This window comes from Silene latifolia, chromosome X (genome assembly GCF_048544455.1).
Source record: "Silene latifolia isolate original U9 population chromosome X, ASM4854445v1, whole genome shotgun sequence".
Taxonomy (NCBI): domain Eukaryota; kingdom Viridiplantae; phylum Streptophyta; class Magnoliopsida; order Caryophyllales; family Caryophyllaceae; genus Silene; species Silene latifolia.
In genome coordinates this window covers 324,152,829-324,177,938 of record NC_133537.1, presented here as the reverse complement: position 1 = coordinate 324,177,938, position 25,110 = coordinate 324,152,829, and the positions used below count along the sequence as shown (strand labels likewise).

Here is a 25,110-nt window from a genome sequence, read left to right as displayed (position 1 = left end):
ATTAATATTGGGGTGGTGGATGTTGATTATGAGTTTGATATAGGTCTTATTGAGTTGATTCGGCAAGATGTCTTTTGTGGTTTAGATAGTGATGAAGCAATTGACCATTTAGAGACTTTTGAGGCAAATTGTGACCTTGTTAAGATGGAGGGATTATCAGACCAAACCATTAAACTCTTACTTTTTTCCTTTAGTCTTAAGGGTGAAGCTAAAAGATGGTTACATTCTCACTCTTCTAGCACCTTTTGCACTTGGGATGACTTAGCTCAAGCCTTTTTAAACAAGTTTTACCCTCCCTCTAAAACCGCCTTTAGGAAACGTGAAATTTATAATTTTCAACAAGGCGAGTTTGAGACTTTGAGTGAGACTTGGGATAGGTTTAAGGGTTTGTTGAGAGCTTGTCCCCACCATGGTATTTCACCTTGCGAAATCATGCTTGTCCCCACCCTTTGAGAAGATGAATGTGATGGAGGATGAGGATGATATGTGGTTGAATGAGCCAAATAGTCTTCCTAGTGAGAACTTTGAGGATGTTGGTTTGTGTGAATTTGAAGAGAAAGTGGAGGAGAATGATACTTTTAATGGTTCTTGGGAAAGAGAGAGTGCACACACATTTGATGATAGCATTGAGGTGAAGTGTGATAATGATGTTGTGGATGTTATTTCTTTAGGAGAATCCATTTTTGAGAGCTTCCTTGAGGAAGCAACCGTGACTACCCCTATACTTGAGGATGACTCTCTTATTCCCATTGTTTTGCATCTACTTGACTTTCGTACCTCTTCACTTGAGCCCATGCTTATTGATGATGATTGTGAGAATCCTACCAAAGAGGTTGTTTTGGCTCCTTGTTTGACTTTTAATGATTATTTGAGTGAGAATTTGGAGGATAAGATTGAAGAGGAAGTGAAGGGCAAGGAGACTAGTGAAGTCTCCAATGTTGTTGATCGTCCAAGTGTTATAGGGTTTGATCATCCTCCTCCCACAAGAGAGGATATATTTTACACCATTGAATTTGAAAGTGAGGTGGAGAATGATCAAACTCTAGATGAAAGGGGGAAGCTTAAAGATATGAGCTTAAATGATGATGGGAAGGCGATGAGTGGCCTTGGCCATAGATTGTGGGATCCCGGCTAGTTAATGGATCCACTTGTAGGTTTGGCGGTTTCCTTAAAACCGCGCTTCTTGGGAGGCAACCCAAGCTTTGTTTTTATGCTCTTTTTCTTTTTGAAAATTTTTCCGAAAATAGAAAAACATGTTTTACCTTTCTTATTTCCTTCCTACACTTGGTCCATTGAGGACAATGTACATTTTAAGTGTGGGGAGGAGATTTATTCCTAAAAATACAAAAAAAAAAAAAAAATGGAAATTTTCAAAAATTACAAAAACATGCTTTTATTTATTTGCATTCCCTTATGTAAACGAATAAGTGTGGGGAGAAAACTCCCCTAACATATGTATATATTGTTGCTTTTGTGTAATAAAATGCATAGGTACATTTGGAACATCGGAGGCATATGCTAAGGAGTTAGAAGACGCTTGGTATAATCGTTATTATCTCTTCTCCTTTCTCCCTCTCTTTTCTCTTATTTATAATTGAGGAGGTTGGGCTTTGTATGTTGAGGAGGATGTTCCAATTTTGGAACTTGGTGATGTGTGCCTATGTGTTGCTAGGGTTAGATTGCATTAGTTTACTTGGCATATAGTTTGATAGTTGCACTTGCACTATAACATGTATAGACTAGTTGCATCCATGGCATATAGTTGCATGCATTAGGGAAAATGTTTTGGAAAAGTGCCTGATGGGGCATATTCTGCACCCGCTGACCAAGTCAACATATTGACCAAGGTCAAAGCTAAAAGACAACAAGTCAAAAGAAAAACGGCCTAACCGACAAAGCCTGTCGGCCTGTCACTTGGGTCTCGGCTCGGCAACTAGCCGGCCAAGAGGCATATCCGTATACTCGCATCCAGTCCCCTCGGCATGGAGTCAACCAGGCCTGCCGGCCTGTCATGGGTCCCTCGGCCGAGGGTAAGACAGTCTTTCCACCTGCTACGCCACTTGGCCACTACGTGACAAAAGGTGAAAGTATATAAATACTCCACATCTCTCATTGAGAAATAAACTGGAAAAATCTCTCTAAACTCCCTTATCTCTCTACAATATACTTTGCCAAGTTAAACATACAACTTATCTCTCTAAGTTTACTGACTTGAGCGTCGGAGTGAGTACGCTCGGCCCCAAGCCGAGCCCTCAGTTTGTTCATCTTTACAGGAAAGAGTAAAAGGAAGAGACGAGCAACGACATCATTCTACATGCTCAAGTGGTCACAATCCTGCTCCGGAATTACACCCGGAACAATTGGCGCGTTCTGTGGGAAATACGTACTAAAAGCTAGTCACCTACATTACCAAAAAAAAAAAAAAAAACCATTCAGCGAGCTAAGAAGATGTCAAAGCAACAAGAAACTGTGAATGAAGGAACTGCATTCTTCCAGGATGACACGTTCCGTAATTCTGAGATCGGGCAGTCCCCCACCGGCCGAGTCACTGACACGGCGTATGGGATGTCGAAAGAGCCAGGAATACCGCTGCCTACCGACCAAGTCACTGTCATGGGACATGCGGTCGATGCGGCCAAATTAAATCTATTCCTGGACCTGATGGGTGGTACGCCGATTACCCCTGTCACTACGACGGGGACGGCAGCGCATCCACAGGTGACCAGGGCCCATAGAGTGACCCCGAACAACTTGTCCGGAGCGATACAAGGAGTCAAGCGTGCTAGAACGCCGGCAGAGCCCGTGGTGCCGTGCGGACTGAGTCCTTCCCCCACTCGTGGGAGGACAGCGTCGCCGCGGCAACAACGAGGCCAGCCCCGAAGGAATGAAAGAAGTCCGACTCACCAAAGTCGGACAAGAAGCCCTTCCCGCCAGAGGGAGATAAACCGGACTAAGGTTGCGAGGAGCCGATCGCCGCGTGTCGTTCGACACGTGGTCGGGCGACCCCTCGGTACCTATGTCCTCGAGATCCCCGTGTCTTGACTAAGCCGAAGCCGCCCCTTATCATACAATGGGGATAGCGACCCGACCGACCATGCCGAGGCTTTCGAGTCGTACATGTCGGTATGGGAGCGACGGCGATGAGGTGTGGTGCGAGTCTTCCCAACGACCCCGCATGGGATGGCTCGAGTTGGTACAAGGGGCTACCTAATGGCTCGGTATACTGTTATGCCGACCTGAGAGACAATTTCATAGCCCAGTATGCTTGCAACAAGAGAAGGGCCGTGGAAACATCTGATCTCCTAACTATCCGACAGGGGGAGGACGAGTCCCTCCAAAGCTACGTGAAAATATTCGACGCTAAGGTTCAGCAGATTCGTGAGCTGAACACCGAACTGGCGGCCTTCGCGCTGATGAAAGGCCTCCCGAAAGGCGAGTTCAAAAACGAGGCGATCAAGTGCGAAGACCTCAACTTAGACTCACTTGAAAGATGGCCGACCGAGCCGTAAAGGTGGAAGACTATCACAAAACCTGGGTAGGCCACAGTGAAGCTGGGCACCCAGAGAGGAAGAGCCGCCAGGACAACATAGATGAAGGTCGCCGTGACGGGAATAGGTCACGGCCTGAGAGATCTAATAGGAAACAGCACTCGGCGGGCGCCGGGGGGAGTTCGGGACCATTCACCAGAAGCGGTACAGTAGTCTCACCCCCCTGGTCACATCTCCAGCCGATGTCTTTACCCTAAGCAAGAATGATGGACAGAAGTGGGCAAGGCCCCCCAAGGCGAGAGGGGACGGTGACACAAGCCAGTTTTGCGAGTACCACGGCCACACCGGCCATAAAACTGACAACTGCCGACATCTAAGGAACGCCATCGAAGAGCTAATCCGAAAGGGGGCCTCGGCAAGTATGTAGGCGGAGGCCCAGAACAAGCGCCGACGGGCGAATAGAAAATCGCTTTTCCAACGGATGTGAGTAATCCAGGTTGTCATCGGGGGAAATGAGAACGGTGGGTCAGATAATGGGCACAAACGGCACCTAAATGAGTTATACCAAGCCATCAACTTTGTGCCTAAAACAGCGATCCCCGCTTCCACCATCCCCGATATAACCATTGGAAAGAAGGACTACGAGGGAGTCGTCGCCCCGCACAGCGACCCGCTTGTAGTCCACCTGGATATAGCCAACCACTTGGTCAAAAGGTGCCTGATTGACACAGGCGCCTACAAGAACATCATGTTCAGAGAGTGCTTTCTCAATCTCGGTATGAAGATTGGAGACCTGAGCCCCTGCATTAACCCGCTATACACTGACTTCTGCCGGGGCGGCACTGGTACCCCAGGGTCAATCGATGCCGGTGATGTTCGGCCAAGGGGGTGCGGCTAAAAATGTTTTATCTGAGTTCGTGGTTATCGATGGTTCGTCTGCCTACAATGTTTTCATAGGCCGGGTCACTTTGAGCGAGGCCGATGCAGTGATGTCCATCCGGGCCCTGACATTGATGTACGTCTCGGACCGGGGGGAAAAACAAAAGCTCATCTCAAAGGACGAGAAAGATGAAATACTCAATATCCAAGTGTCTGCCGGGGGTGCAACATGCAATCCCTCAAATTGGCGAAGAAATCGGAGAAAGGGAAGAGCCCATCCTTGCAGCAGGAGGGCGATCCGATGAATACCAATGTCGGAATGGTCGAGGGAGCCGAGACCGAGGAAGTGGAAATTGACCCAGGGCGCACCGTAACTGTCGGTGTCAACCTGGAGCCAAAATTCAGGGCTGATCTCCTAGACCTACTGAGGAAGAACAAAGATGTCTTCGCACACTCAGCTGCCGAAATGCCAGGCGTGAGCCGGGAGGTGATCGTTCACAAGCTGAACGTACTCTCCACCACTCGGCCGGTCAAGCAGAAGATGAGGAACTCCTCGGCCGAGAAGGATGAGGCCATCAAAGCTGAAATAGACAAATTATTAGCGGCGGGCTTTATCATGCCTTGTACTTACCCTGAGTGGCTAGCAAATGTTGTAATGGTCAGGAAATCGTCAGGGGCGTGGAGGATGTGTGTTGATTTTACCAATCTTAATAAAGCGTGCCCTAAAGATTGCTATCCCTTGCCTCGAATAGATGGTTTAATTGACGCCACGGCAGGCTACACTATGCTAAGCCTGCTAGACGCCTTCTCAGGGTATCATCAGGTATTTATGGCCGAAGAAGATATGCCTAAATGCGCATTCATCACCAGTCACGGCACATTCATGTAAAAAATGATGCCGTTCGGTTTGAAGAACGCTGGCGCAACTTACACTAGGTTGGTGGACAAAGTGTTCCAAAATCAAAAAGGGCGAAACATCGAGGCTTACGTCGACGATGCTATTGTAAAAAGCAAGTCTGACAGCGAGCACTTAGCCGATTTAGGCGAGACATTTTGTTCACTAAGGAAATATAAAATGAAGCTTAACCCAAAGAAATGTAACTTCGGTGTCCGGGCCGACAAGTTCCTCGGCGTGCTTGTCAGCGCCAGGGGAATTGATGCCAATCCGGAGAAAGTCAAAGCAATACTAGACTTACCGGAGCCGAGAAATCGAAAAGAGGTTATGACGCTGACCGGAAGGATGACGGCTCTCGCCCGCTTCAGCTCTCGGTCGGCCGACAAGAGCACCCCGTTCTTTAAAGTGCTGAAGAGGAATAAAAACTTTAGCTGGGGGGAGGAACAGAGCACGGCTTTCAGGCAACTGAAAGCCCACCTTCTGACACTACCGACCCTGTCCAAGCCGACGCTGGGGGAGATGCTATATCTATACTTAGCGATTACCTCGGCCCGGTCGATCGATCGCCGTCGTCGTCGGGAAGAAAATAAGCAACAATACCCAATTTACTTTATCACCCATACACTGGCGGCCGAAAAAAAATTACCCATTAATCGAAAAGCGCCTTCGCCGTCGTCGTTGCGTTGCGAGGAAGCGAAAACCTACTTCGACGCACATCCCGTGACGGTCTTAACTGACCAGCCATTGGAGAAAGTATTAGAAAAAATCGAAAAATCCGGCAGACTTATCAAATGGGCAGTGGAGCTCTCCGGCTTTGGCATTCAGTACAAGCCGAGGCCTTCGATAAAGGGGCAAGCGCTTGCAGACTTCCTGGCCGAGTGCACGTATCAAGAAGAATCACATCCCGGGGTGTGGGAAGTGTATACCGACGGGCCCTCCACGGCGAACAGCTCAGGAGCCGGCATCCTTATCATCAGCCCTAACGGAAACGAGTTTGAGTACGCTTTGAAGTTTACCTTCTCGGCCTCAAATAACGAATCCGAATATGAGGCGGTGATAACTGGAGTCGAGTTAGCTAGAGCTGCCGGGGCGGATCATATTGTGTTGAAAACAGACTCGCTCTTAGTGACTAATCAAATCCGAGGAGAGTATGAGACTCGAGACGATGGGATGGTAAGGTACCTGGAGAGGGTAAAAGCCGACACCTCAAAATTAAAATCTTTCCAAATACAGTGTATCCCCAGGTATGAGAACAACCGAGCCGACGCTCTCTCAAAACTTGCCAGTTGAAGCATCAAAAATGTCAGTCGAACCGTGCTGGTGGATATCAGAAATGCTAAAAGCATCACTGAGACCGTCGGCATGGTGGGCGACATCGAAGCCGAGACGACGTGGATGACTCCGATAATGAAATACAAGCTGACAAAAGAGTTGCCGGAGGACCGCAGTCTGTCTCAGAAGATAAGAAGGATCACTGCAAGGTACTTAGTGTTCGAAGGAGAATTGTACAGAAGGTCCGTAATAAGACCACTCTTGAAATGTGTCGGCCCAGCCGACGCGGAGCTTATACTGACAGAGATTCACGAAGGCATCTGCGGACATCACATGGGGGCGAGAACGCTAGCCCACAAAGCTCTCCGAGCCGGCTACTTCGGCCTACCTTGCTTGAAAGATTCCAGGGCAAAAACCAAGAAGTGCAAGAATTGTCGATGCATGCTCCGTGTCACATGCACCTTCCCGAGATCTGCAAACCAGATGCTTAATCCCCTACCATTTGCACAGTGGGGATGGATTTATTAGGACCATTTCCGACGGCCTCCGGAGGAAGGAAGTACTTGATTGTCGCCGTTGACTACTTCACCAAATGGGTCGAGGCTGCAGGTACTGCAAAGACCACGACGGTAGTAAGAAAGGTGATTTGGGAGAACATCATAACTCATTTTGGGTTACCCCAAGTCATTGTATTTGACCACGGCCGAGAGTTTTGGAGCGACATGGTGATGAATTGGTTGGAAGAGCTCGGTATCAAATTTGCATACTCCTCCGTCCCCGCCACCCTCGGAACGGCAACGGCGGCGGAGGCGAAAAAAAAACAATACTGAACGGGTTGAAGAAGAAGGTTGAAGATCTAAAGGGAAGATGAGCTGATGAACTACCCGACGTCCTGTGGTCACTTCGAACCACGGAGAAAGAAGCAACAGGGTACAATCCATTCCACCTTGTCTATGGGTCTGAGGCCGTCCTGCCAATTGAAGCAGCGGTGCCGACATTCAGAACGCAAACCTTTAACCCAGTCGAAAATGAAGAAGGCCTGAGAGGCTCCCTAGACCTGGTCGAAGAAAGTCGAGATACAGCACGACTTAACTTGGCAGTATATCAAAACCGAATGAGAAGAGCCTACAACCGTAGGGTCCACAAAAGGAACTTGAGAGTAGGAGATCTATTCCTGAGAAAGTCGACCGCAACCAACAAAGGAAACATCCATGGTAAGATGACGGTCAACTGGGAGGGACCATACAGGGTGGTTGAAGAAATGAGGCCGGGGACATACCGACTAACTGACATGGAGGGTGTGCCTCTAATGAGCCATTGGAACACAGACAACCTTAGGAAATATTTCGTATAACGGCGGAGGTGTCCGGGACTGTTTTGGGCACCCCAACGCGTGATTATATCTTATGAAGAATGATCCAAGTTTTCCATCGAAATGCTTGTCCCCTCCGTAGTCGTACCAAAGTAGACGCCACGGCCAAAGCCGGGCAGTCACTACAAATGCAATTGATACTCATGGCGACCAACATGCTTAAGAACGTATAAGTACAGATTGAGAAACGCAAAATCGATGCCCGGCCAATTCGGGAGTGGCAGAGGAAGTGATCAATATGTCTATAGATACGAATGCAGTCGAGCCGTAACCTCGATTACCTCGGCCAAAGCCGGGAGTGACGGGGAAACGACCGATATGCTAACATGTTTACAATAGCGGTTGGGAAGCGCAAAGGCGGCCGCCTCGGCTGCACCGAGAGTGGAGGAGGAAGCGGCCGACATGCCAACATGTTCTTTGAGCAAATTGGGAAACGTGAATCTTGCTACCTCGGCCTTCAGGTCGCGGCGGCAGAGGGCACGACCAATATGCTAAAAACGTTTAAGTACAGTTGAGATACGCAATCTAATTGCCTCGGCCAAGCCGAAGGTAAAACGAAAAAAGCGCTCAATATGTTTAAAAACGTAAGAAGACAACTGAATGGAGAATGAGATCAAAGCCTCGGCCAAGCCGGAGGCAAATAAACAAACTTCATTGAAAATGTTTACAAGTGAGACAAAATAAAGTCGACGGCCGTCCCCATAAGGATAGCCTAAACTTAACCTACCAAAGTTTAACAAAAAAGAAGGAACAGCAAAAATTACAACATTAAGACATGAAGCGCCAAAAGGATGGCGGGGAGGAAAGGCTCAAGCGAGGCCCCGTCAGTGAAGCTGTCCGAAGGGCCAGTGAGTCGATGACGACCGCCCGTCTCCCTATGCTTGTTGCCGCTCGCCACCGGCAACAAAGCAGCAAAGATCACCGTCGGTGGACGGCCCGAGAGGACGACTTGGCGGCTTCACGTGCCCTTGCCTTCTCGGCCTCCTCTCTAGCCTCCTTCACCTTAGCATCACGGGCCGCCTTGGCCGCAGCTTCCTGAGCAGCCTTCGCCGCCTTCGCCTCAGCCGCGACCTTGGCCTCCTCAGCAGCCGCCTTCTCATCCAGAAGTTTGTCAAAATCTTGCCACGGAAAAGTGCCTTCAGGAAGGAGCTCCTTAATCGCATCCCTTGTAGCATCTTCAGCTTGGTCCCGGTACCGGGCACACATTTCAGGGATGATGACGGTTTTCAGCAGCTCAATATCCTTCTCCCTCTGAGCAAGGATAGCCTTTATGCCCTTATGTTCCTTCGCCTCGGCCAAATGCAGGGTCTTCCATCTTTCCCTCTGCTCAACCATGGCCTTATAACCGCCCTCAAGTTTGTTTCTCTCCTCCCGCAACTTAGTAGCATCAACCAACGCGGACTCAACCTTAGCTCTCTCGGCCAGGACCACCTTCTCAGCGTCCTCCTTAAGATTTCGCTCAGCGAGGAAGTCCTGCTTCGTCTTCTCGGCCTCCTCCCTAGAAGCGGCAAGCTCAAGCCTAAGCCGTTTGAGCGTAGGGGCAGTTTGAGCCACGAGCTTTTCTTGCTCGATAAGACAAGTGCCGGCAACATCAGCCCACTTCAGCAGCCTTTTGGCCAACCTCATGCCGTCCTCCCTGAGCTTAGCGGGGGAAGCCTTCTTGGACGAGGTGTCGGCGGCGACATTTTTGTCGCCCATCTGCACAGGCTGCTTCTCCAATTGCCGTTCGGTGAAAGCAACAGCTGGCGACGGCTGATCTAGAAAAAACCCAGACAAAGCGTCCATGTCAACATTCATCGACATATCGAAAGCTTCGTCATCGAGAATGAATAAGGAACTGCTAAATCCGAGCCATGGGTTAGATCCGTGCCAGTCCTAGCCTTCTTGGATAGAGGGCCTGACCCCTTCTCTTTTTCCCGCCTCGGTAACGGCGGCGGGCGTTGTTTCTTTCCTCTTATTTGAAGGAGGAGGACCCTCCAGAACGGTGAGGTCCTCGTCAACATTGACGACCTCCTTATCTTTTTGGACTATGGGGATTGGAGATCGAGTTGGAGTTGACGTCGTAGCCGCCGAAGACGTTGCTTTTGGTCTCCGGCGCGGCACGTTACCGCCAATCTCTGCTTGAGTCGCCCCCACGTCCATTGCTTTCAACGCCTGCTCCATGAATTCGTGCGAGGCCTGCTTGCGATCACGCGACGCGGCCTTAGGGTGCAGTTCAACAACTCTCCTGTCCTGGTCAAGTTCCAACTTGCTTAGGATGGAGACAGAGAGATCCCGGCCAAATCGATATGCAAGAAACAAAGCAGGAGTTAAGCGAAAGAAGTAAACCGAGGCTCAAATATCGAAGCATAAAAGCAAAGGGGGGCCTCATACCGACCCCACTCACCCTGGCCGAGGGCCGATATGAGGCCGACGTGACAAAGCGGCTCGTCTTGAAGGACGATCTGCGTCGGAGGCATCCATCCCTTCGGCGTGCCATCCTTCTTAGCCTCGAACATGCTCATTGTCCGCACTTCGTCGTCTTTAAGATAAACTTTCTTGGCGTCCATCTTAATCTTATTACGGGAGACATATCTTTCATGCTCCCCCTGACTCTCACAGCGCAAATTGACGCGGCGCTGGAAGGACTGGGCGATGGATAGTCCTCCGGAACCTCGACATATACCCACCGCCCCTTCCGGTCTTTGCGGGATGTCGGCTTGGAGACGGTCACGTAACCCGGCTCGGTGTGCACGCTGTTGTACCACCCCATGACGCCTTGGGTAGACAAACAAGATGATGGAGCCGGCGGAAAAGGTTCACCGTTGGGGCCACCCCCTTAAAGAGACAAAACCATACGAAGCCAATAATCGTCCTAATGGCCAACGGGTGCAGTTGTGCCACGGCGACATTCATGGCTTTGATTATGGCCGAGACGTGTTCATTAAGAGGAAAACGGAGCCCATACTCCAGATGTCTAATATACACGCCTATACAACCTTCGGGAGGGCAACAGATGCTGATCACCCACAGGACAATAATTCTATACCCCCTGCCGAAGTTGTAGTGGTCTTCGAAAAGTTCAGGCCCGGAGACACGAGCGAACTTGTTCGTCCAAACGAGATCAGGTTTAATCGAGCAGGCTTCGTCGTGCCACAAGTAATGTGGCCTCTCTGAATCAGATTGGGTCTTTTCCTCCTCATCATCATCAAAATCCTCGAGATATTTCTCGTGGATTTCAGGAGAAGACGACTTACGACCCCCGAACCCTACCGGGGAGGCAACCAGTGACTCCTGCTCAGCGGGATGCGGCGGTTCGTCCCCCGGGGTTGAGGTACTAGGTGGAGCGTCAACAGCATACATGGTGGCAACGAATACTTAACAAATAAAAAGTTGGGGAAGAATTTGTTTTTACCTTGAAAGAAAGTGTTACGCCGAGTAACGCTTCGAAAATTAGAGAGAGAAAACTCTTCGAAAACTAGAGAGAGAGGAAATTTTTCTTGAAAATGAAATTTGCACAGCAAAATGAGGGGCATACTGCTCTATTTATAGAGCAAAGCCCATTCAGTGGACCAATCAGAGCAAAGCCCATGAAGCGTCCACCAATCAACACCAGGCCACGTGTCAAGCATGCATCCGCAGAATGTCAATCGACATACAGTGACCCATCTTCTTCGACACGCTCCTTGGTATCTATTTGCCAAACGGCCAGCTGATCAACCAGGCTTGGCAGCACCGGCCGGGGGCAATCAAAAGCACACGGCACTCCCAACCTCGGTCTTGGCCAGCGCCATTTTCTTTTCCACATTCGATGTCCATTACACAAACAATGTGGAGGGGGGATATGGTACGGCCTGAACAGGACCAAGCCGAGGAAGAAGTTCGACATGCGCAGAATACGCTCAACACGCATCGAAGGTCCATACCACGGCATAGACTACGCTGGGGGCAAATTGATGGGGCATATTCTGCACCCGCTGACCAAGTCAACATATTGACCAAGGTCAAAGCTAAAAGACAACAAGTCAAAAGAAAAACGGCCTAACCGACACCCAACATAGATAATACTCCGTACCATGCTCAAATTGCTCATTCCTCCCCACCCAACAAGCTTTTAACCCATTGCAAAAAAAAAAAAAAAAAAAAAAAAAAAAAATCGGCTGTCTATTTGATTTTACACAAATTTTCGTTTGTGACGGATTTTGCTTGTGATGTGAGACAAAGAGTAAGTGGGAAGAAATTGTGAGAGTTTGTGACCGTCACAAACAAGACGGGGGTGTTGATTTTACACTGTTTGTTGATTTTAAGGCTTACCCAATAGAGCCACTTCATTAGTACATCGCTCGCACAGACCATGTGCTCGATGAAATACCCCATTGACCTTGTGACGTTAAAGATCAATTGAAGTACAACAAACTCCATCATCCGTACTACCTAATTTTCAATTTCTTCTTCTCGTTGTACTTGTTCTTCCAAGTTCTACCATCAAAACTAAAAATCCCCACTCAAAATAATCAATCAATCAAACAAATACAACTATGTTGAGAAGAATTTCTTCCCATCTTAATCAGGTATATTTTTCTTGGTTTCCCTTTTTTCTCTTTGATTAAGCAATCAGTTTGATTAATGAATGAATTAATGAAATGAGTTTCTTTGTGTAGTTATGTTCTGGGTTTGCAATTATAAAAGTTGACACCATTGATTTTACTGTTTGATTGTTTGATCATAGTTTTATTTGGGGGAAAAAACCCGGTCTTTGAATTGGGATTGTTAATTAGGAAGAAAGTTGCTTTTAGGCAGTAGATGAGCTAAATAAATCAAATTCTTGATTTTTGACTCGATTATATGTTGTGTTGACGGAATTATGAGTGCTTTTTCATCTTATAATGTGGTTGATATTACTCGCTCTATCTCATTCATTTATTTACTTTTATGTTCTTTATGAGGGATATTTTAAATTTGTAATCAAAGGTAAACAAATGATTGGGACGGAGAGAGTACTTTATAATCTGGCATTATGATTTATGATTAATGAATATTGACTTTGAGGGTTTTTTGTGTTTCTGCTTTTATGATCATGAAAGTAAAGCTGTGTGTACTCTTCGTGTCAAGAAGGTTTTAGAGTTTAAATGTTTGAAAGAAAAGCTAATAGAGTTATAAAACCATATATGTCGTGATTTAAAAGCTCATCTTCCTCATTTGAGATTGCGTAATGTATAGCTCATAGGATTGGCGTAATTCCAAAATCCAAAGTCTAGCTCATGGTGAATACAAGGGCCATACGATGAAATGTTAATATGTTCTCAGAAAACATCATTGTTATCACCAGGGGCGAGTCTAGGATTTAATTTTTTGTGTAGCAAGATTGGCATGTTGAATCCCGTCAATATCACCCTAAGTCCTAAACCAAACTCGAACTTTAGTTGTGACTTTCACAAATACTTACGTGAGACGGTTCTAGAACATATATTATAAACTATCTAATATTATTCTGATATACCTACCATCTTCTTTGATGGGGTTAGAATTTTAGAATATAACCCGATTACTAACGCTACTAAACCAGTGAATGAATAGATAAAGATTAAAAAACGAACAGCTAAAAACTTATACACGCATATGACACCGAAACCTCGACAGTGGTGGGAAAAATTTGACATCAAATGATGGGAAAGATCATCAGGTATCAGCTATGATATATGGTGTCAAACAAACATAGAGGCAAGTTTTTCTATATGGTATGTATATTATCAAAACAAAGCAACAAATATTAACACATTAAAAGAAGCATTTATATCAAATGGAAAGATAAAAGGGAATCTTGAAGAGTTCAAAATAATTTGTTTCTAATACGGATTGGGAAATGGTGGCAGATAGGATACCAAGAATTAGGACTTAGGGCTTGCCTGGAATCCATGGAATAATTCAGGGGTAAATTTTAATTGGGTGATAATTACCGGGGAAGTTAATTACTTGGGTAATGAGTTTATTGATGATAGGTTGCATAAGGGTAATAATTACTGTGTAGATGTTTTACTCTCTTAATCATTACCCGGGGGGGGGGGGGTAATGTATTACCCTTTCATGAGGGTAATAGATTCAGGAGGTGAATAATTACTCTCATGCCAAACATGGAAAATGCACCTTAACTATTAATCCCATATTCATTCCCCTCCTTTTACCCTAAATCCAAGCAAGCCCTTACAGATATTCAATGTCTAAAGTCTAGTGACGTAGTAATTGTACTCCCTCCAACTTTTATTATATGACATTTTACTCAATTGCACACTTATTAAGGTAATTACTCCCTCCAACTTTTATTATATGACGTTTAAGCCTTTCATAATTTTTTTTTTATAAGATAGACGTTTTCCACTTCTCAATAAATTTGCTATTAAATTCAAAGTTTTCACATGACTTTTTCAATTCCAAAGCAAAGTACTCTGTATCTACCTCTTCAATTTTCACTTGTACGAGTATATAATTATCCTTCAATGGATGATTAACTTCCCTTTCAATAATTATCAATCTTTTTCTCCAATTATTTGAGACTGAATATTTTCCATGGATGACCACGATTATGAAGTTGAAGACAAAGAAAGCTTGGTAATACCAGATTCTGAAGATGAATTATTCGAAACTATCGTTCCGGAATCAAATTATGAAGAGTTACCTGCTTCAAAATTAGAGGCGGAAAAAAATTTGGTGTTGCCATATTCTGAAAAATCGGCAGATGAAGTAATTATCCAAGAATCGGAGGATGGAGAGAAGCCAAAATTTGAAGAAAATTTACAAAAAATTATTAATGCCCGGAGGGAAAATAAGGGATACAGAAAAGTTCGGTGAGGCCATATTCCGCTATCCTAATCTAATCACCGAGTGTATGTTGAAGACATTAATCCCAGCGTTGTACAATAGCAACGGAGAAGAGCCAAAATTTGAAGAAGAGTTAAGAGGAAATTATCGTTCCGAATTCAGACGATGAAGATGATCGATTTTTGGTGACAAGAAAAAATGTAATACTGTGAGCTAATATGTAATACTGTGATCAATTCGCTAATTACATTGTTTAATGTAATACTGTGATCAATTCGCTACTGATTGATGTTATATGCTCATTCTATTTCTCTAACTATTTCGTTATATTACGTTGTTTAATGTAATACTGTGAGCTAATATGTTACTGATTGATGTTATATGGTCACACTATTTCTCTACTTGTTTCGTTAATATGTTGTTTAATTTAGTACTGTGATCAATTTGTTGCTGGTTGATGTTCTAAGTTCGTACATTTTCACTAAAGATTTCGCTATTAGAACTCGTTTGATCTAAATTTGTGACTCTTATTGATTGATGTTTCTGTAGGTCTGGTGAGCTAATTAATTAACTTCCAAGTATGCCTTCTTCTGTCGAAGTTATTCGTGCTATGGACGAAATTTCCGACACCGTGAGTATTTTCGATGTAAATTAGGTTTCGTATGTGTTGTTTCGATTAGTTTTTGATTAATTAGTATTTTTGATTGGCTAGGTGTGTTCAGTGGTAGATTCGGCTGAGTTATGCAGAAACACCCATTCTGACAGGTAAGTTTTGATTGTTTTTCGGTTATTTGATTTCGATTTTAGTTTGGTTGCAAATGAATGAGGATCTCGGCTGTATTTGAATGTTGTTAGGGAGTTTGTGGAGCAAGCTAATATGGCATCTATGAGAATGGATGAATATCTACATGTGAGGTGGCTTCTTACCTACTTTTCGTACTTTTGCACTGTTCTTTTGTTTTCCATGGCTGCATTTGGATATGCATGGAGAGCTTCTGATTGTAGAACTGTGTGTGTGTGTATGTGTGTGTGTGTGTGTTTGTTTTGCGATTAGAAAATTATTCCATGTTCTAGTTTCATTTGAGTTTAGTGACTTCTAGTGAATATGCAAATAGTGAGAACGACAACAAAGCCCATTATGAGAAACCTGAAATAGAAGGAGGTAAATAGAGAATAAAAGAAAGAGCGAGACATAAAAGAGGACAATTGAAAATATTTTAATCCTCTGTATTGCTTGTTATCCGCAAATAATGTGAATGAGAAAAATATACGGAATACTCCGCCCGTCTCATTCATTTGCTTACCTTTTTTTCTTTGTGATGACAACTTTAATCAAAGGTTGTGATGGAGGGAGTATAAAATAACAAAGCCATGGACTTGTTGAGGTGAGTTACGCATTGGCCTAGAAGCTTTCACCAAAGGGTGACTGATCAAGGCGATGTATTGTTTCTGATTTAGGGGAAGGACTGCAGGTGTGAACAATGCTAAAATGGCCTCACTGGCCCAGAGGGCCAGAGTACTTAGTCGTGTCTAAATATAATTTGTGACTGAATTCTTGAATATTTCAAATTATAATAATATTCATTATTGCGTAGTGATCGGCTGATATGCATAATAGGTTAGCTTTGGCCCCTATTTTTGAAGATGGGGGTCTGACAATTTCTTGAATAAATCTTATAAAGCTCTTTTATAGTTATATACGGAGTAGAATTTTGTCTTCATTACTATGCTTGTATGTTACTCTTTCTTGACTTCACTCTTTTACAGAAATTCAAATGATACAGTTTCTAATCCTGCTCAGCTGCCACATACTCCTTCAGTTTCAAATTTTTGGCCTATTTTAAGTTTTTAACTAGGATTCACTATGAAGATAATGTGTTAAAGTGTTATTTGTACACTTTGGATAAGAGTAGTATGGGTTGAGAAACTAGGAAATAAGGGATACACAGTCATTACGAGGATAGTAGAGAAAATTGTAAATATAACATACTAGGAAATAACATACTAAACGGATAGTAGAGAAGAGCCAAAATTTGAAGAAGAGTTAGAGGAAATTATCGTTCCGAATTCAAACGGTGAAGATGATCGATTTTTGGTGACAAGAAAAAGTCGTTAATTGTAAAACGTCATATAATAAAAGTTGGAGGGAGTAAAATCACAAGAATTAACGATTTTTTCTTGTCACCAAAAATCGATCATCTTCATCGTCTGAATTCGGAACGATAATTTCCTCTTAACTCTTCTTCAAATTTTGGCTCTTCTCCGTTGCTATTGTACAACGCCGGGATTAATGTCTTCAACATACACTCGGTGATTAGATTAGGATAGCGGAATATGGCCTCACCGAACTTTTCTGTATCCCTTATTTTCCCTCCGGGCATTAATAATTTTTTGTAAATTTTCTTCAAATTTTGGCTTCTCTCCATCCTCCGATTCTTGGATAATTACTTCATCTGCCTATTTTTCAGAATATGGCAACACCAAATTTTTTTCCGCCTCTAATTTTGAAGCAGGTAACTCTTCATAATTTGATTCCGGAACGATAGTTTCGAATAATTCATCTTCAGAATCTGGTATTACCAAGCTTTCTTTGTCTTCAACTTCATAATCGTGGTCATCCATGGAAAATATTCATTCTCAAATAATTGGAGAAAAGGATTGATAATTATTGAAAGGGAAGTTAATCATCCATTGAAGGATAATTATATACTCGTACAAGTGAAAATTGAAGAGGTAGATACAGAGTACTTTGCTTTGGAATTGAAAAAGTCATGTGAAAACTTTGAATTTAATAGCAAATTTATTGAGAAGTGCAAAACGTCTATCTTATAAAAAAAAAATTATGAAAGGCTTAAACGTCATATAATAAAAGTTGGAGGGAGTAATTATCTTAATAAGTGTGCAATTGAGTAAAACGTCATATAATAAAAGTTGGAGGGAGTACAATTACTACGTCATTAGACTTTAGACATTGAATATCTGTAAGAGCTAGCTTGGATTGAGGGTAAAAGGAGGGGAATGAATATGGGAGTAATAGTTAAGGTGCATTTTCCATGTTTGGCATGAGAGTAATTATTCACCTCCTGAATCTATTACCCTCATGAAAGGGTAATACATTACCCACCCACCCTCCCCCCCGGGTAATGATTAAGGGAGTAAAACATCTACACAGTAATTATTACCCTTATGCAACCTATCATCAATAAACTCATTATCCAAGTAATTAACTTCCCCGGTAATTATCACCCAATTAAAATTTACCCCCGAATTATTCCATGGATTCCAGGCAAGCCCTAAGTCTTAATTCTTGGTATCCTATTTGCCACCATTTCCCAATCCGTATTAGAAACAATTTATTTTGAACTCTTCAAGATTCCCTTTTATCTTTCCATTTGATATAAATGCTTCTTTTAATGTGTTAATATTTGTTGCTTTGTTTTGATAATATACATACCATATAGAAAAACTTGCCTCTATGTTTGTTTGACACCATATATCATAGCTGATGCCTGATGATCTTTCCCATCATTTGATGTCAAATTTTTCCCACCACTGTCGAGGTTTCGGTGTCATATGCGTGTATAAGTTTTTAGCTGTTCGTTTTTTAATCTTTATCTATTCATTCACTGGTTTAGTAGCGTTAGTAATCAGGTTATTGTCTAAAATTCTAACCCCATTAAAGAAGATGGTAGGTATATCACAATAATATTAGATAGTTTGTAATATATGTTCTAGAACCGTCTCACGTAAGTATTTGTGAAAGTCACAACTAAAGTTCGAGTTTGGTTTAGGACTTAGGGTGATATTGACGGGATTCAACATGCCAATCTTGCTACACAAAAAATTAAATCCTAGACTCGCCCCTGGTAATAACAATGATGTTATCTGAGAACATATTAACATTTCATCGTATGGCCCTTGTATTCACCTTGAGCTAGACTTTGGATTTTGGAATTACGCCAATCCTATGAGCTATACATTACGCAATCTCAAATGAGGAAGATGAGCTTGTAAATCACGACATATATGGTTTTATAACTCTATTAGCTTTTCTTTCAAACATTTAAACTCTAAAACCTTCTTGACACGAAGAGTACACACAGCTTTACTTTCATGATCATAAAAGCAGAAACACAAGAAACCCTCAAAGTCAATATTCATTAATCATAAATCATAATGCCAGATTATAAAGTACTCTCTCTGTCCCAATCATTTATTTACCTTTGATTATAAATTTAAAATATCCCTCACAAAGAACATAAAAGTAAACAAATGAATGAGATAGAGCGAGTACTATCAACCACATTATAAGATGAAAAAGCACTCATAATTCCGTCAACACAACATATAATTGAATCAAAAATCAAGAATTTGATTTATTTAGCTCATCTACTGCCTAAAAGCAACTTTCTTCCTAATTAACAATCCCAATTCAAAGACCAGGTTTTTTCCCCCAAATAAAACTATGATCAAACAATCAAACAGTAAAATCAATGGTGTCAACTTTTATAATTGCAAACCCAGAACATAACTACACAAAGAAACTCATTTCATTAATTCATTCCTTAATCAAACTGATTGCTTAATCAAAGAGAAAAGAGGGAAACCAAGAAAAATATACCTGATTAAGATGGGAAGAAATTCTTCTCAACATAGTTGTATTTGTTTGATTGATTGATTATTTTGAGTAGGGATTTTTAGTTTTGATGGTAGAACTTGGAAGAACAAGTTCATGGAGAAGAAGAAATTGAAAATTAGGTAGTACGGATGATGGAGTTTGTTGTACTTCAATTGATCTTTAACGTCACAAGGTCAATGGGGTATTTCATCGAGCACATGGTCTGTGCGAGCGATCTACTAATGAAGTGCCTCTATTGGGTAAGCCTTAAAATCAACAAACAGTGTAAAATCAACACCCCCGTCTTGTTTGTGACGGTCACAAACTCTCACAATTTCTTCCCATTTACTCTTTGTCTCACATCACAAGCAAAATACGTCACAAACGAAAATTTGTGTAAAATCAAATAGACAGCCGATTTTTTTTTTTTTTTGCAATGGGTTAAAAGCTTGTTGGGTGGGGAGGAATGAGCAATTTGAGCATGGTACAGAGTATTATCTAGGTGAAATGGCGTCGTTAATGACTAAGGTAAGTTAGGTTTGGTTATAAGTGAAGCCTCTTGGTATAATTTTATTTTGTGGATTATAAATGAGAAAAGCATGTATAATGTGTTCAGTGTTAGTACATCAATCTTTCGTAGAGTAGAGTAAAATAGAGTAGACTATGACTCTATGAGTATTGACGAATTTCATAAGATTTTTTTTTTTTTTTTATAAAAGAGGTCTTAGTTTAGTGGTCAAGACTAAAGTATTAAAATAAGTCTCCCGAGAAACGGTCTCTCAGTAAGTTTTTTGAGATTGAACCCTCTCCCACCTATATAATATACTCCCTCTTATCCACACCAAAGATTACATTGACTTTATCACACTTGTCGAGACGCGTTTTGAAACGTGAATATTTTTAGTTATACATTATTAAAAATTATAAAAATTTGATATTCTTATAGCATTCATGACGATAAACCAAACAAGATCTCATATGAATATATTTTCTCTTATAGATTACGAATAATATCAAAAATTCTCTACGACCATGAATAGTGCCAAAAAGTCAATGTAATATTTGGTCTGGATGAGAGGGAGTATTGTACTTTGTCTTGTTCCTCATTTAATCATTTATTTACCAGAAAAAGGAAGATTTAAGCCGGTAGCTCTATTGATAAAACTTTATGATTTTATACTTGTGTCAATCACGTTATAGCGTCATGTCGAGTTTATTTGTAAAACAGTTTTTGTAACACGTATTCACTAGACACGCGTTAATGATCTGAAAAAACATGTTTTGAAAAGTTTTCTTATTTGTGTATTTTATTTTATTTTTGGTACTTAAGAGGGCATAACCCGAGAACTAAGAAACAAAGCGAGGGATAGCTACACCCAATAAATCTCTACGAAGAATCGATCAAAGGGTGGGGGAGGGACTTCAATATAACTGACAGTAGTAGATAATTATCTCCTTGGATGGCGAGCCGTTCGCTTCCCCTGTTAGCGTGCCGAAAAAACGTGTTGTGCCCAGACCCCCCAACCTGCATCTCGGATCAATTCTTTACACCGATGAGCTAGGTAGCGAAGGCTATTACTAAGTTGTTCTTCCAAAAACAAGCTTAACACAAGTCTCATTATCCATATGAACCGAAAGTTTGTCGATGCGGAGTATCTTTGCTCTTTTCGATGTGGAGTGTCTTTGCTCTTTCGAAACCAGTGACCACCGCAAGCATTTCAGTGCGCATCAAAGTGCAAAACCCGCATGAAAAAAAATAAGCCGGAACGAAATCACCCTTATCGTCTCTAAAGATGCCGCCACAAGGCCCACGACTAGTCGGCCTCGAGTTCCCTTTAGATGCCCCATCCGTGTATAAAAGATGCAAACCGTGGGAAGGAGGATGCCAAATTGCTAACGAATAAACACCTTTATGCGTAAAGAACTGACAGTAGGAATAAATTTTATCTAAAACACTCTTGAAGTTTTCTTATTTGTAAAAGTGATTTAATTTTTATGTTTTTCATTATATTTTTCTATACGTATATTTTTGAATCGTTATTGTGTGCCTAATAAACATCGAATAGAAAACTTGTTCTACAATAGCATGAATTTTTCACAACATACAACATATGAGATTAAGCCTAATATATTTTTTTGTGTGTACCGATTAAGCATTCTCCCCTACCTACAGTTAGGTCAATCTTCTTCAGGCTACTAAAGAAATTGAATAGTACATATTATATGCATAGTTCTATTTATACAAGTTAGGAGAACTACTTGAAGAGATCACGTTATGTTCTATATCATAATCTACACATCTGTATAAAGACGGTCACTCGACATGACGCTATAATATGATATGATACCATGGTCGAACTAAAACCAAACGTGATTGACACAAGTATAAAATCATAAAGTTTTATCAATAGAGCTACCGGCTTAAATCTTCCTTTTTCTGGTATATAAATGACTAAATGAGGCACAAGACAAAGTACAATACTCCCTCTCATCCAAACAAAATGTTACATTGACTTTTTGGCACTATTCATGGTCGTAGAGAATTTATGATATTATTCTTAATCTATAAGAGAAAATATAGTCATGTGAGATCTTGTTTGGTTTATCGTCATGAATGCTATAAGAATATCAAATTTTTATAATTTTTAATAATGTATAACTAAAAATATTCACGTTGCAAAACGCGTCTCGACAAGTGTGATAAAGTCAATGTAACCTTTGGTGTGGATGAGAGGGAGTATATTATATAGGTGGGAGAGGGTTCAATCTCAAAAAACTTACTGAGAGACCGTTTCTCGGGAGACTTATTTTAATACTTTAGTCTTAACCACTAAACTAAGACCTCTTTTATAAAAAAAAAAAATTCTTATGAAATTCGTTAATACTCATAGAGTCATAGTCTACTCTATTTTACTCTACTCTACGAAAGATTGATGTACTAACACTGAACACATTATACATGTTTTTCTCATTTATAATCCACAAATAAAATTATACCAAGAGGCTTCACTTATAACCAAACCTAACTTACCTTAGTCATTAACGACGCCATTTCACCTAGATAATACTCCGTACCATGGTCAAATTGCTCATTCCTCCCCACCCAACAAGCTGTTAACCCATTGTAAAAAAAAAATCGGCTGTCTATTTGATTTTACACAAATTTTCGTTTGTGACGGATTTTGCTTGTGATGTGAGACAAAGAGTAAGTGGGAAGAAATTGTGAGAGTTTGTGACCGTCACAAACAAGACGGGGGTGTTGATTTTACACTGTTTGTTGATTTTAAGGCTTACCCAATAGAGGCACTTCATTAGTACATCGCTCGCACAGACCATGTGCTCGATGAAATACCCCATTGACCTTGTGACGTTGAAGATCAATTGAAGTACAACAAACTCCATCATCCGTACTACCTAATTTTCAATTTCTTCTTCTCCTTGTACTTGTTCTTCCAAGTTCTACCATCAAAACTAAAAATCCCCACTCAAAATAATCAATCAATCAAACAAATACAACTACGTTGAGAAGAATTTCTTCCCATCTTAATCAGGTATATTTTTCTTGGTTTCCCTTTTTTCTCTTTGATTAAGCAATCAGTTTGATTAATGAATGAATTAATGAAATGAGTTTCTTTGTGTAGTTATGTTCTGGGTTTGCAATTATAAAAGTTGACACCATTGATTTTACTGTTTGATTGTTTGATCATAGTTTTATTTGGGGGAAAAAACCTGGTCTTTGAATTGGGATTGTTAATTAGGAAGAAAGTTGCTTTTAGGCAGTAGATGAGCTAAATAAATTAAATTCTTGATTTTTGACTCGATTATATGTTGTGTTGACGGAATTATGAGTGCTTTTTCATCTTATAATGTGGTTGATATTACTCGCTCTATCTCATTCATTTGTTTACTTTTATGTTCTTTATGAGGGATATTTTAAATTTGTAATCAAAGGTAAACAAATGATTGGGACGGAGAGAGTACTTTATAATCTGGCATTATGATTTATGATTAATGAATATTGACTTTGAGGGTTTTTTGTGTTTCTGCTTTTATGATCATGAAAGTAAAGCTGTGTGTACTCTTCGTGTCAAGAAGGTTTTAGAGTTTAAATGTTTGAAAGAAAAGCTAATAGAGTTATAAAACCATATATGTCGTGATTTACAAGCTCATCTTCCTCATTTGAGATTGCGTAATGTATAGCTCATAGGATTGGCGTAATTCCAAAATCCAAAGTCTAGCTCAAGGTGAATACAAGGGCCATACGATGAAATGTTAATATGTTCTCAGAAAACATCATTGTTATCACCAGGGGCGAGTCTAGGATTTAATTTTTTGTGTAGCAAGATTGGCATGTTGAATCCCGTCAATATCACCCTAAGTCCTAAACCAAACTCGAACTTTAGTTGTGACTTTCACAAATACTTACGTGAGACGGTTCTAGAACATATATTACAAACTATCTAATATTATTGTGATATACCTACCATCTTCTTTGATGGGGTTAGAATTTTAGACAATAACCCGATTACTAACGCTACTAAACCAGTGAATGAATAGATAAAGATTAAAAAACGAACAACTAAAAACTTATACACGCATATGACACCGAAACCTCGCCAGTGGTGGGAATAATTTGACATCAAATGATGGGAAAGATCATCAGGCATCAGCTATGATATATGGTGTCAAACAAACATAGAGGCAAGTTTTTCTATATGGTATGTATATTATCAAAACAAAGCAACAAATATTAACACATTAAAAGAAGCATTTATATCAAATGGAAAGATAAAAAGGAATCTTGAAGAGATCAAAATAATTTGTTTCTAATACGGATTGGGAAATGGTGGAAGATAGGATACCAAGAATTAGGACTTAGGGCTTGCCTGGAATCCATGGAATAATTCGGGGGTAAATTTTAATTGGGTGATAATTACCGGGGAAGTTAATTACTTGGGTAATGAGTTTATTGATGATAGGTTGCATAAGGGTAATAATTACCGTGTAGATGTTTTAGTCCCTTAATCATTACCCAGGAGGGGAGGGTGGGTGGGTAATGTATTACCCTTTCATGAGGGTAATAGATTTAGGAGGTGAATAATTACTCTCATGCCAAACATAGAAAATGCACCTTAACTATTACTCCCATATTCATTCCCCTCCTTTTACCCTCAATCCAAGCAAGCCCTTACAGATATTCAATGTCTAAAGTCTAATGACGTAGTAATTGTACTCCCTTCAACTTTTATTATATGACGTTTTACTCAATTGCACACTTATTAAGGTAATTACTCCCTCCAACTTTTATTATATGACGTTTAAGCCTTTCATAATTTTTTTTTATAAGATAGACGTTTTGCACTTCTCAATAAATTTGCTATTAAATTCAAAGTTTTCACATGACTTTTTCAATTCAAAAGCAAAGTACTCTGTATCTACCTCTTCAATTTTCACTTGTACGAGTATATATTTATCCTTCAATGGATGATTAACTTCCCTTTCAATAATTATCAATCCTTTTCTCCAATTATTTGAGACTGAATATTTTCCATGGATGACCACGATTATGAAGTTGAAGACAAAGAAAGCTTGGTAATACCAGATTCTGAAGATGAATTATTCGAAACTATCGTTCCGGAATCAAATTATGAAGAGTTACCTGCTTCAAAATTAGAGGCGGAAAAAAATTTGGTGTTGCCATATTCTGAAAAATCGGCAGATGAAGTAATTATCCAAGAATCGGAGGATGGAGAGAAGCCAAAATTTGAAGAAAATTTACAAAAAATTATTA

At 41.3% G+C, this 25,110-nt stretch overlaps 1 protein-coding gene across 1 annotated transcript in view; it reads left to right on the top strand.

The window, feature by feature from the left end:
- The first annotated feature begins 12,218 nt into the window (after nt 1–12,218).
- Nucleotides 12,219–25,110, top strand: part of LOC141618159 (putative UMP-CMP kinase 2) — an 86,696-nt gene continuing 73,804 nt past the window's right edge. Inside the window, exon 1 of the mRNA XM_074435266.1 lies at nt 12,219–12,456. Within this exon, the coding sequence (XP_074291367.1) occupies nt 12,424–12,456 (33 nt within the window). The 5' untranslated portion in view covers nt 12,219–12,423. The remainder of the gene's footprint in view (nt 12,457–25,110) is intronic.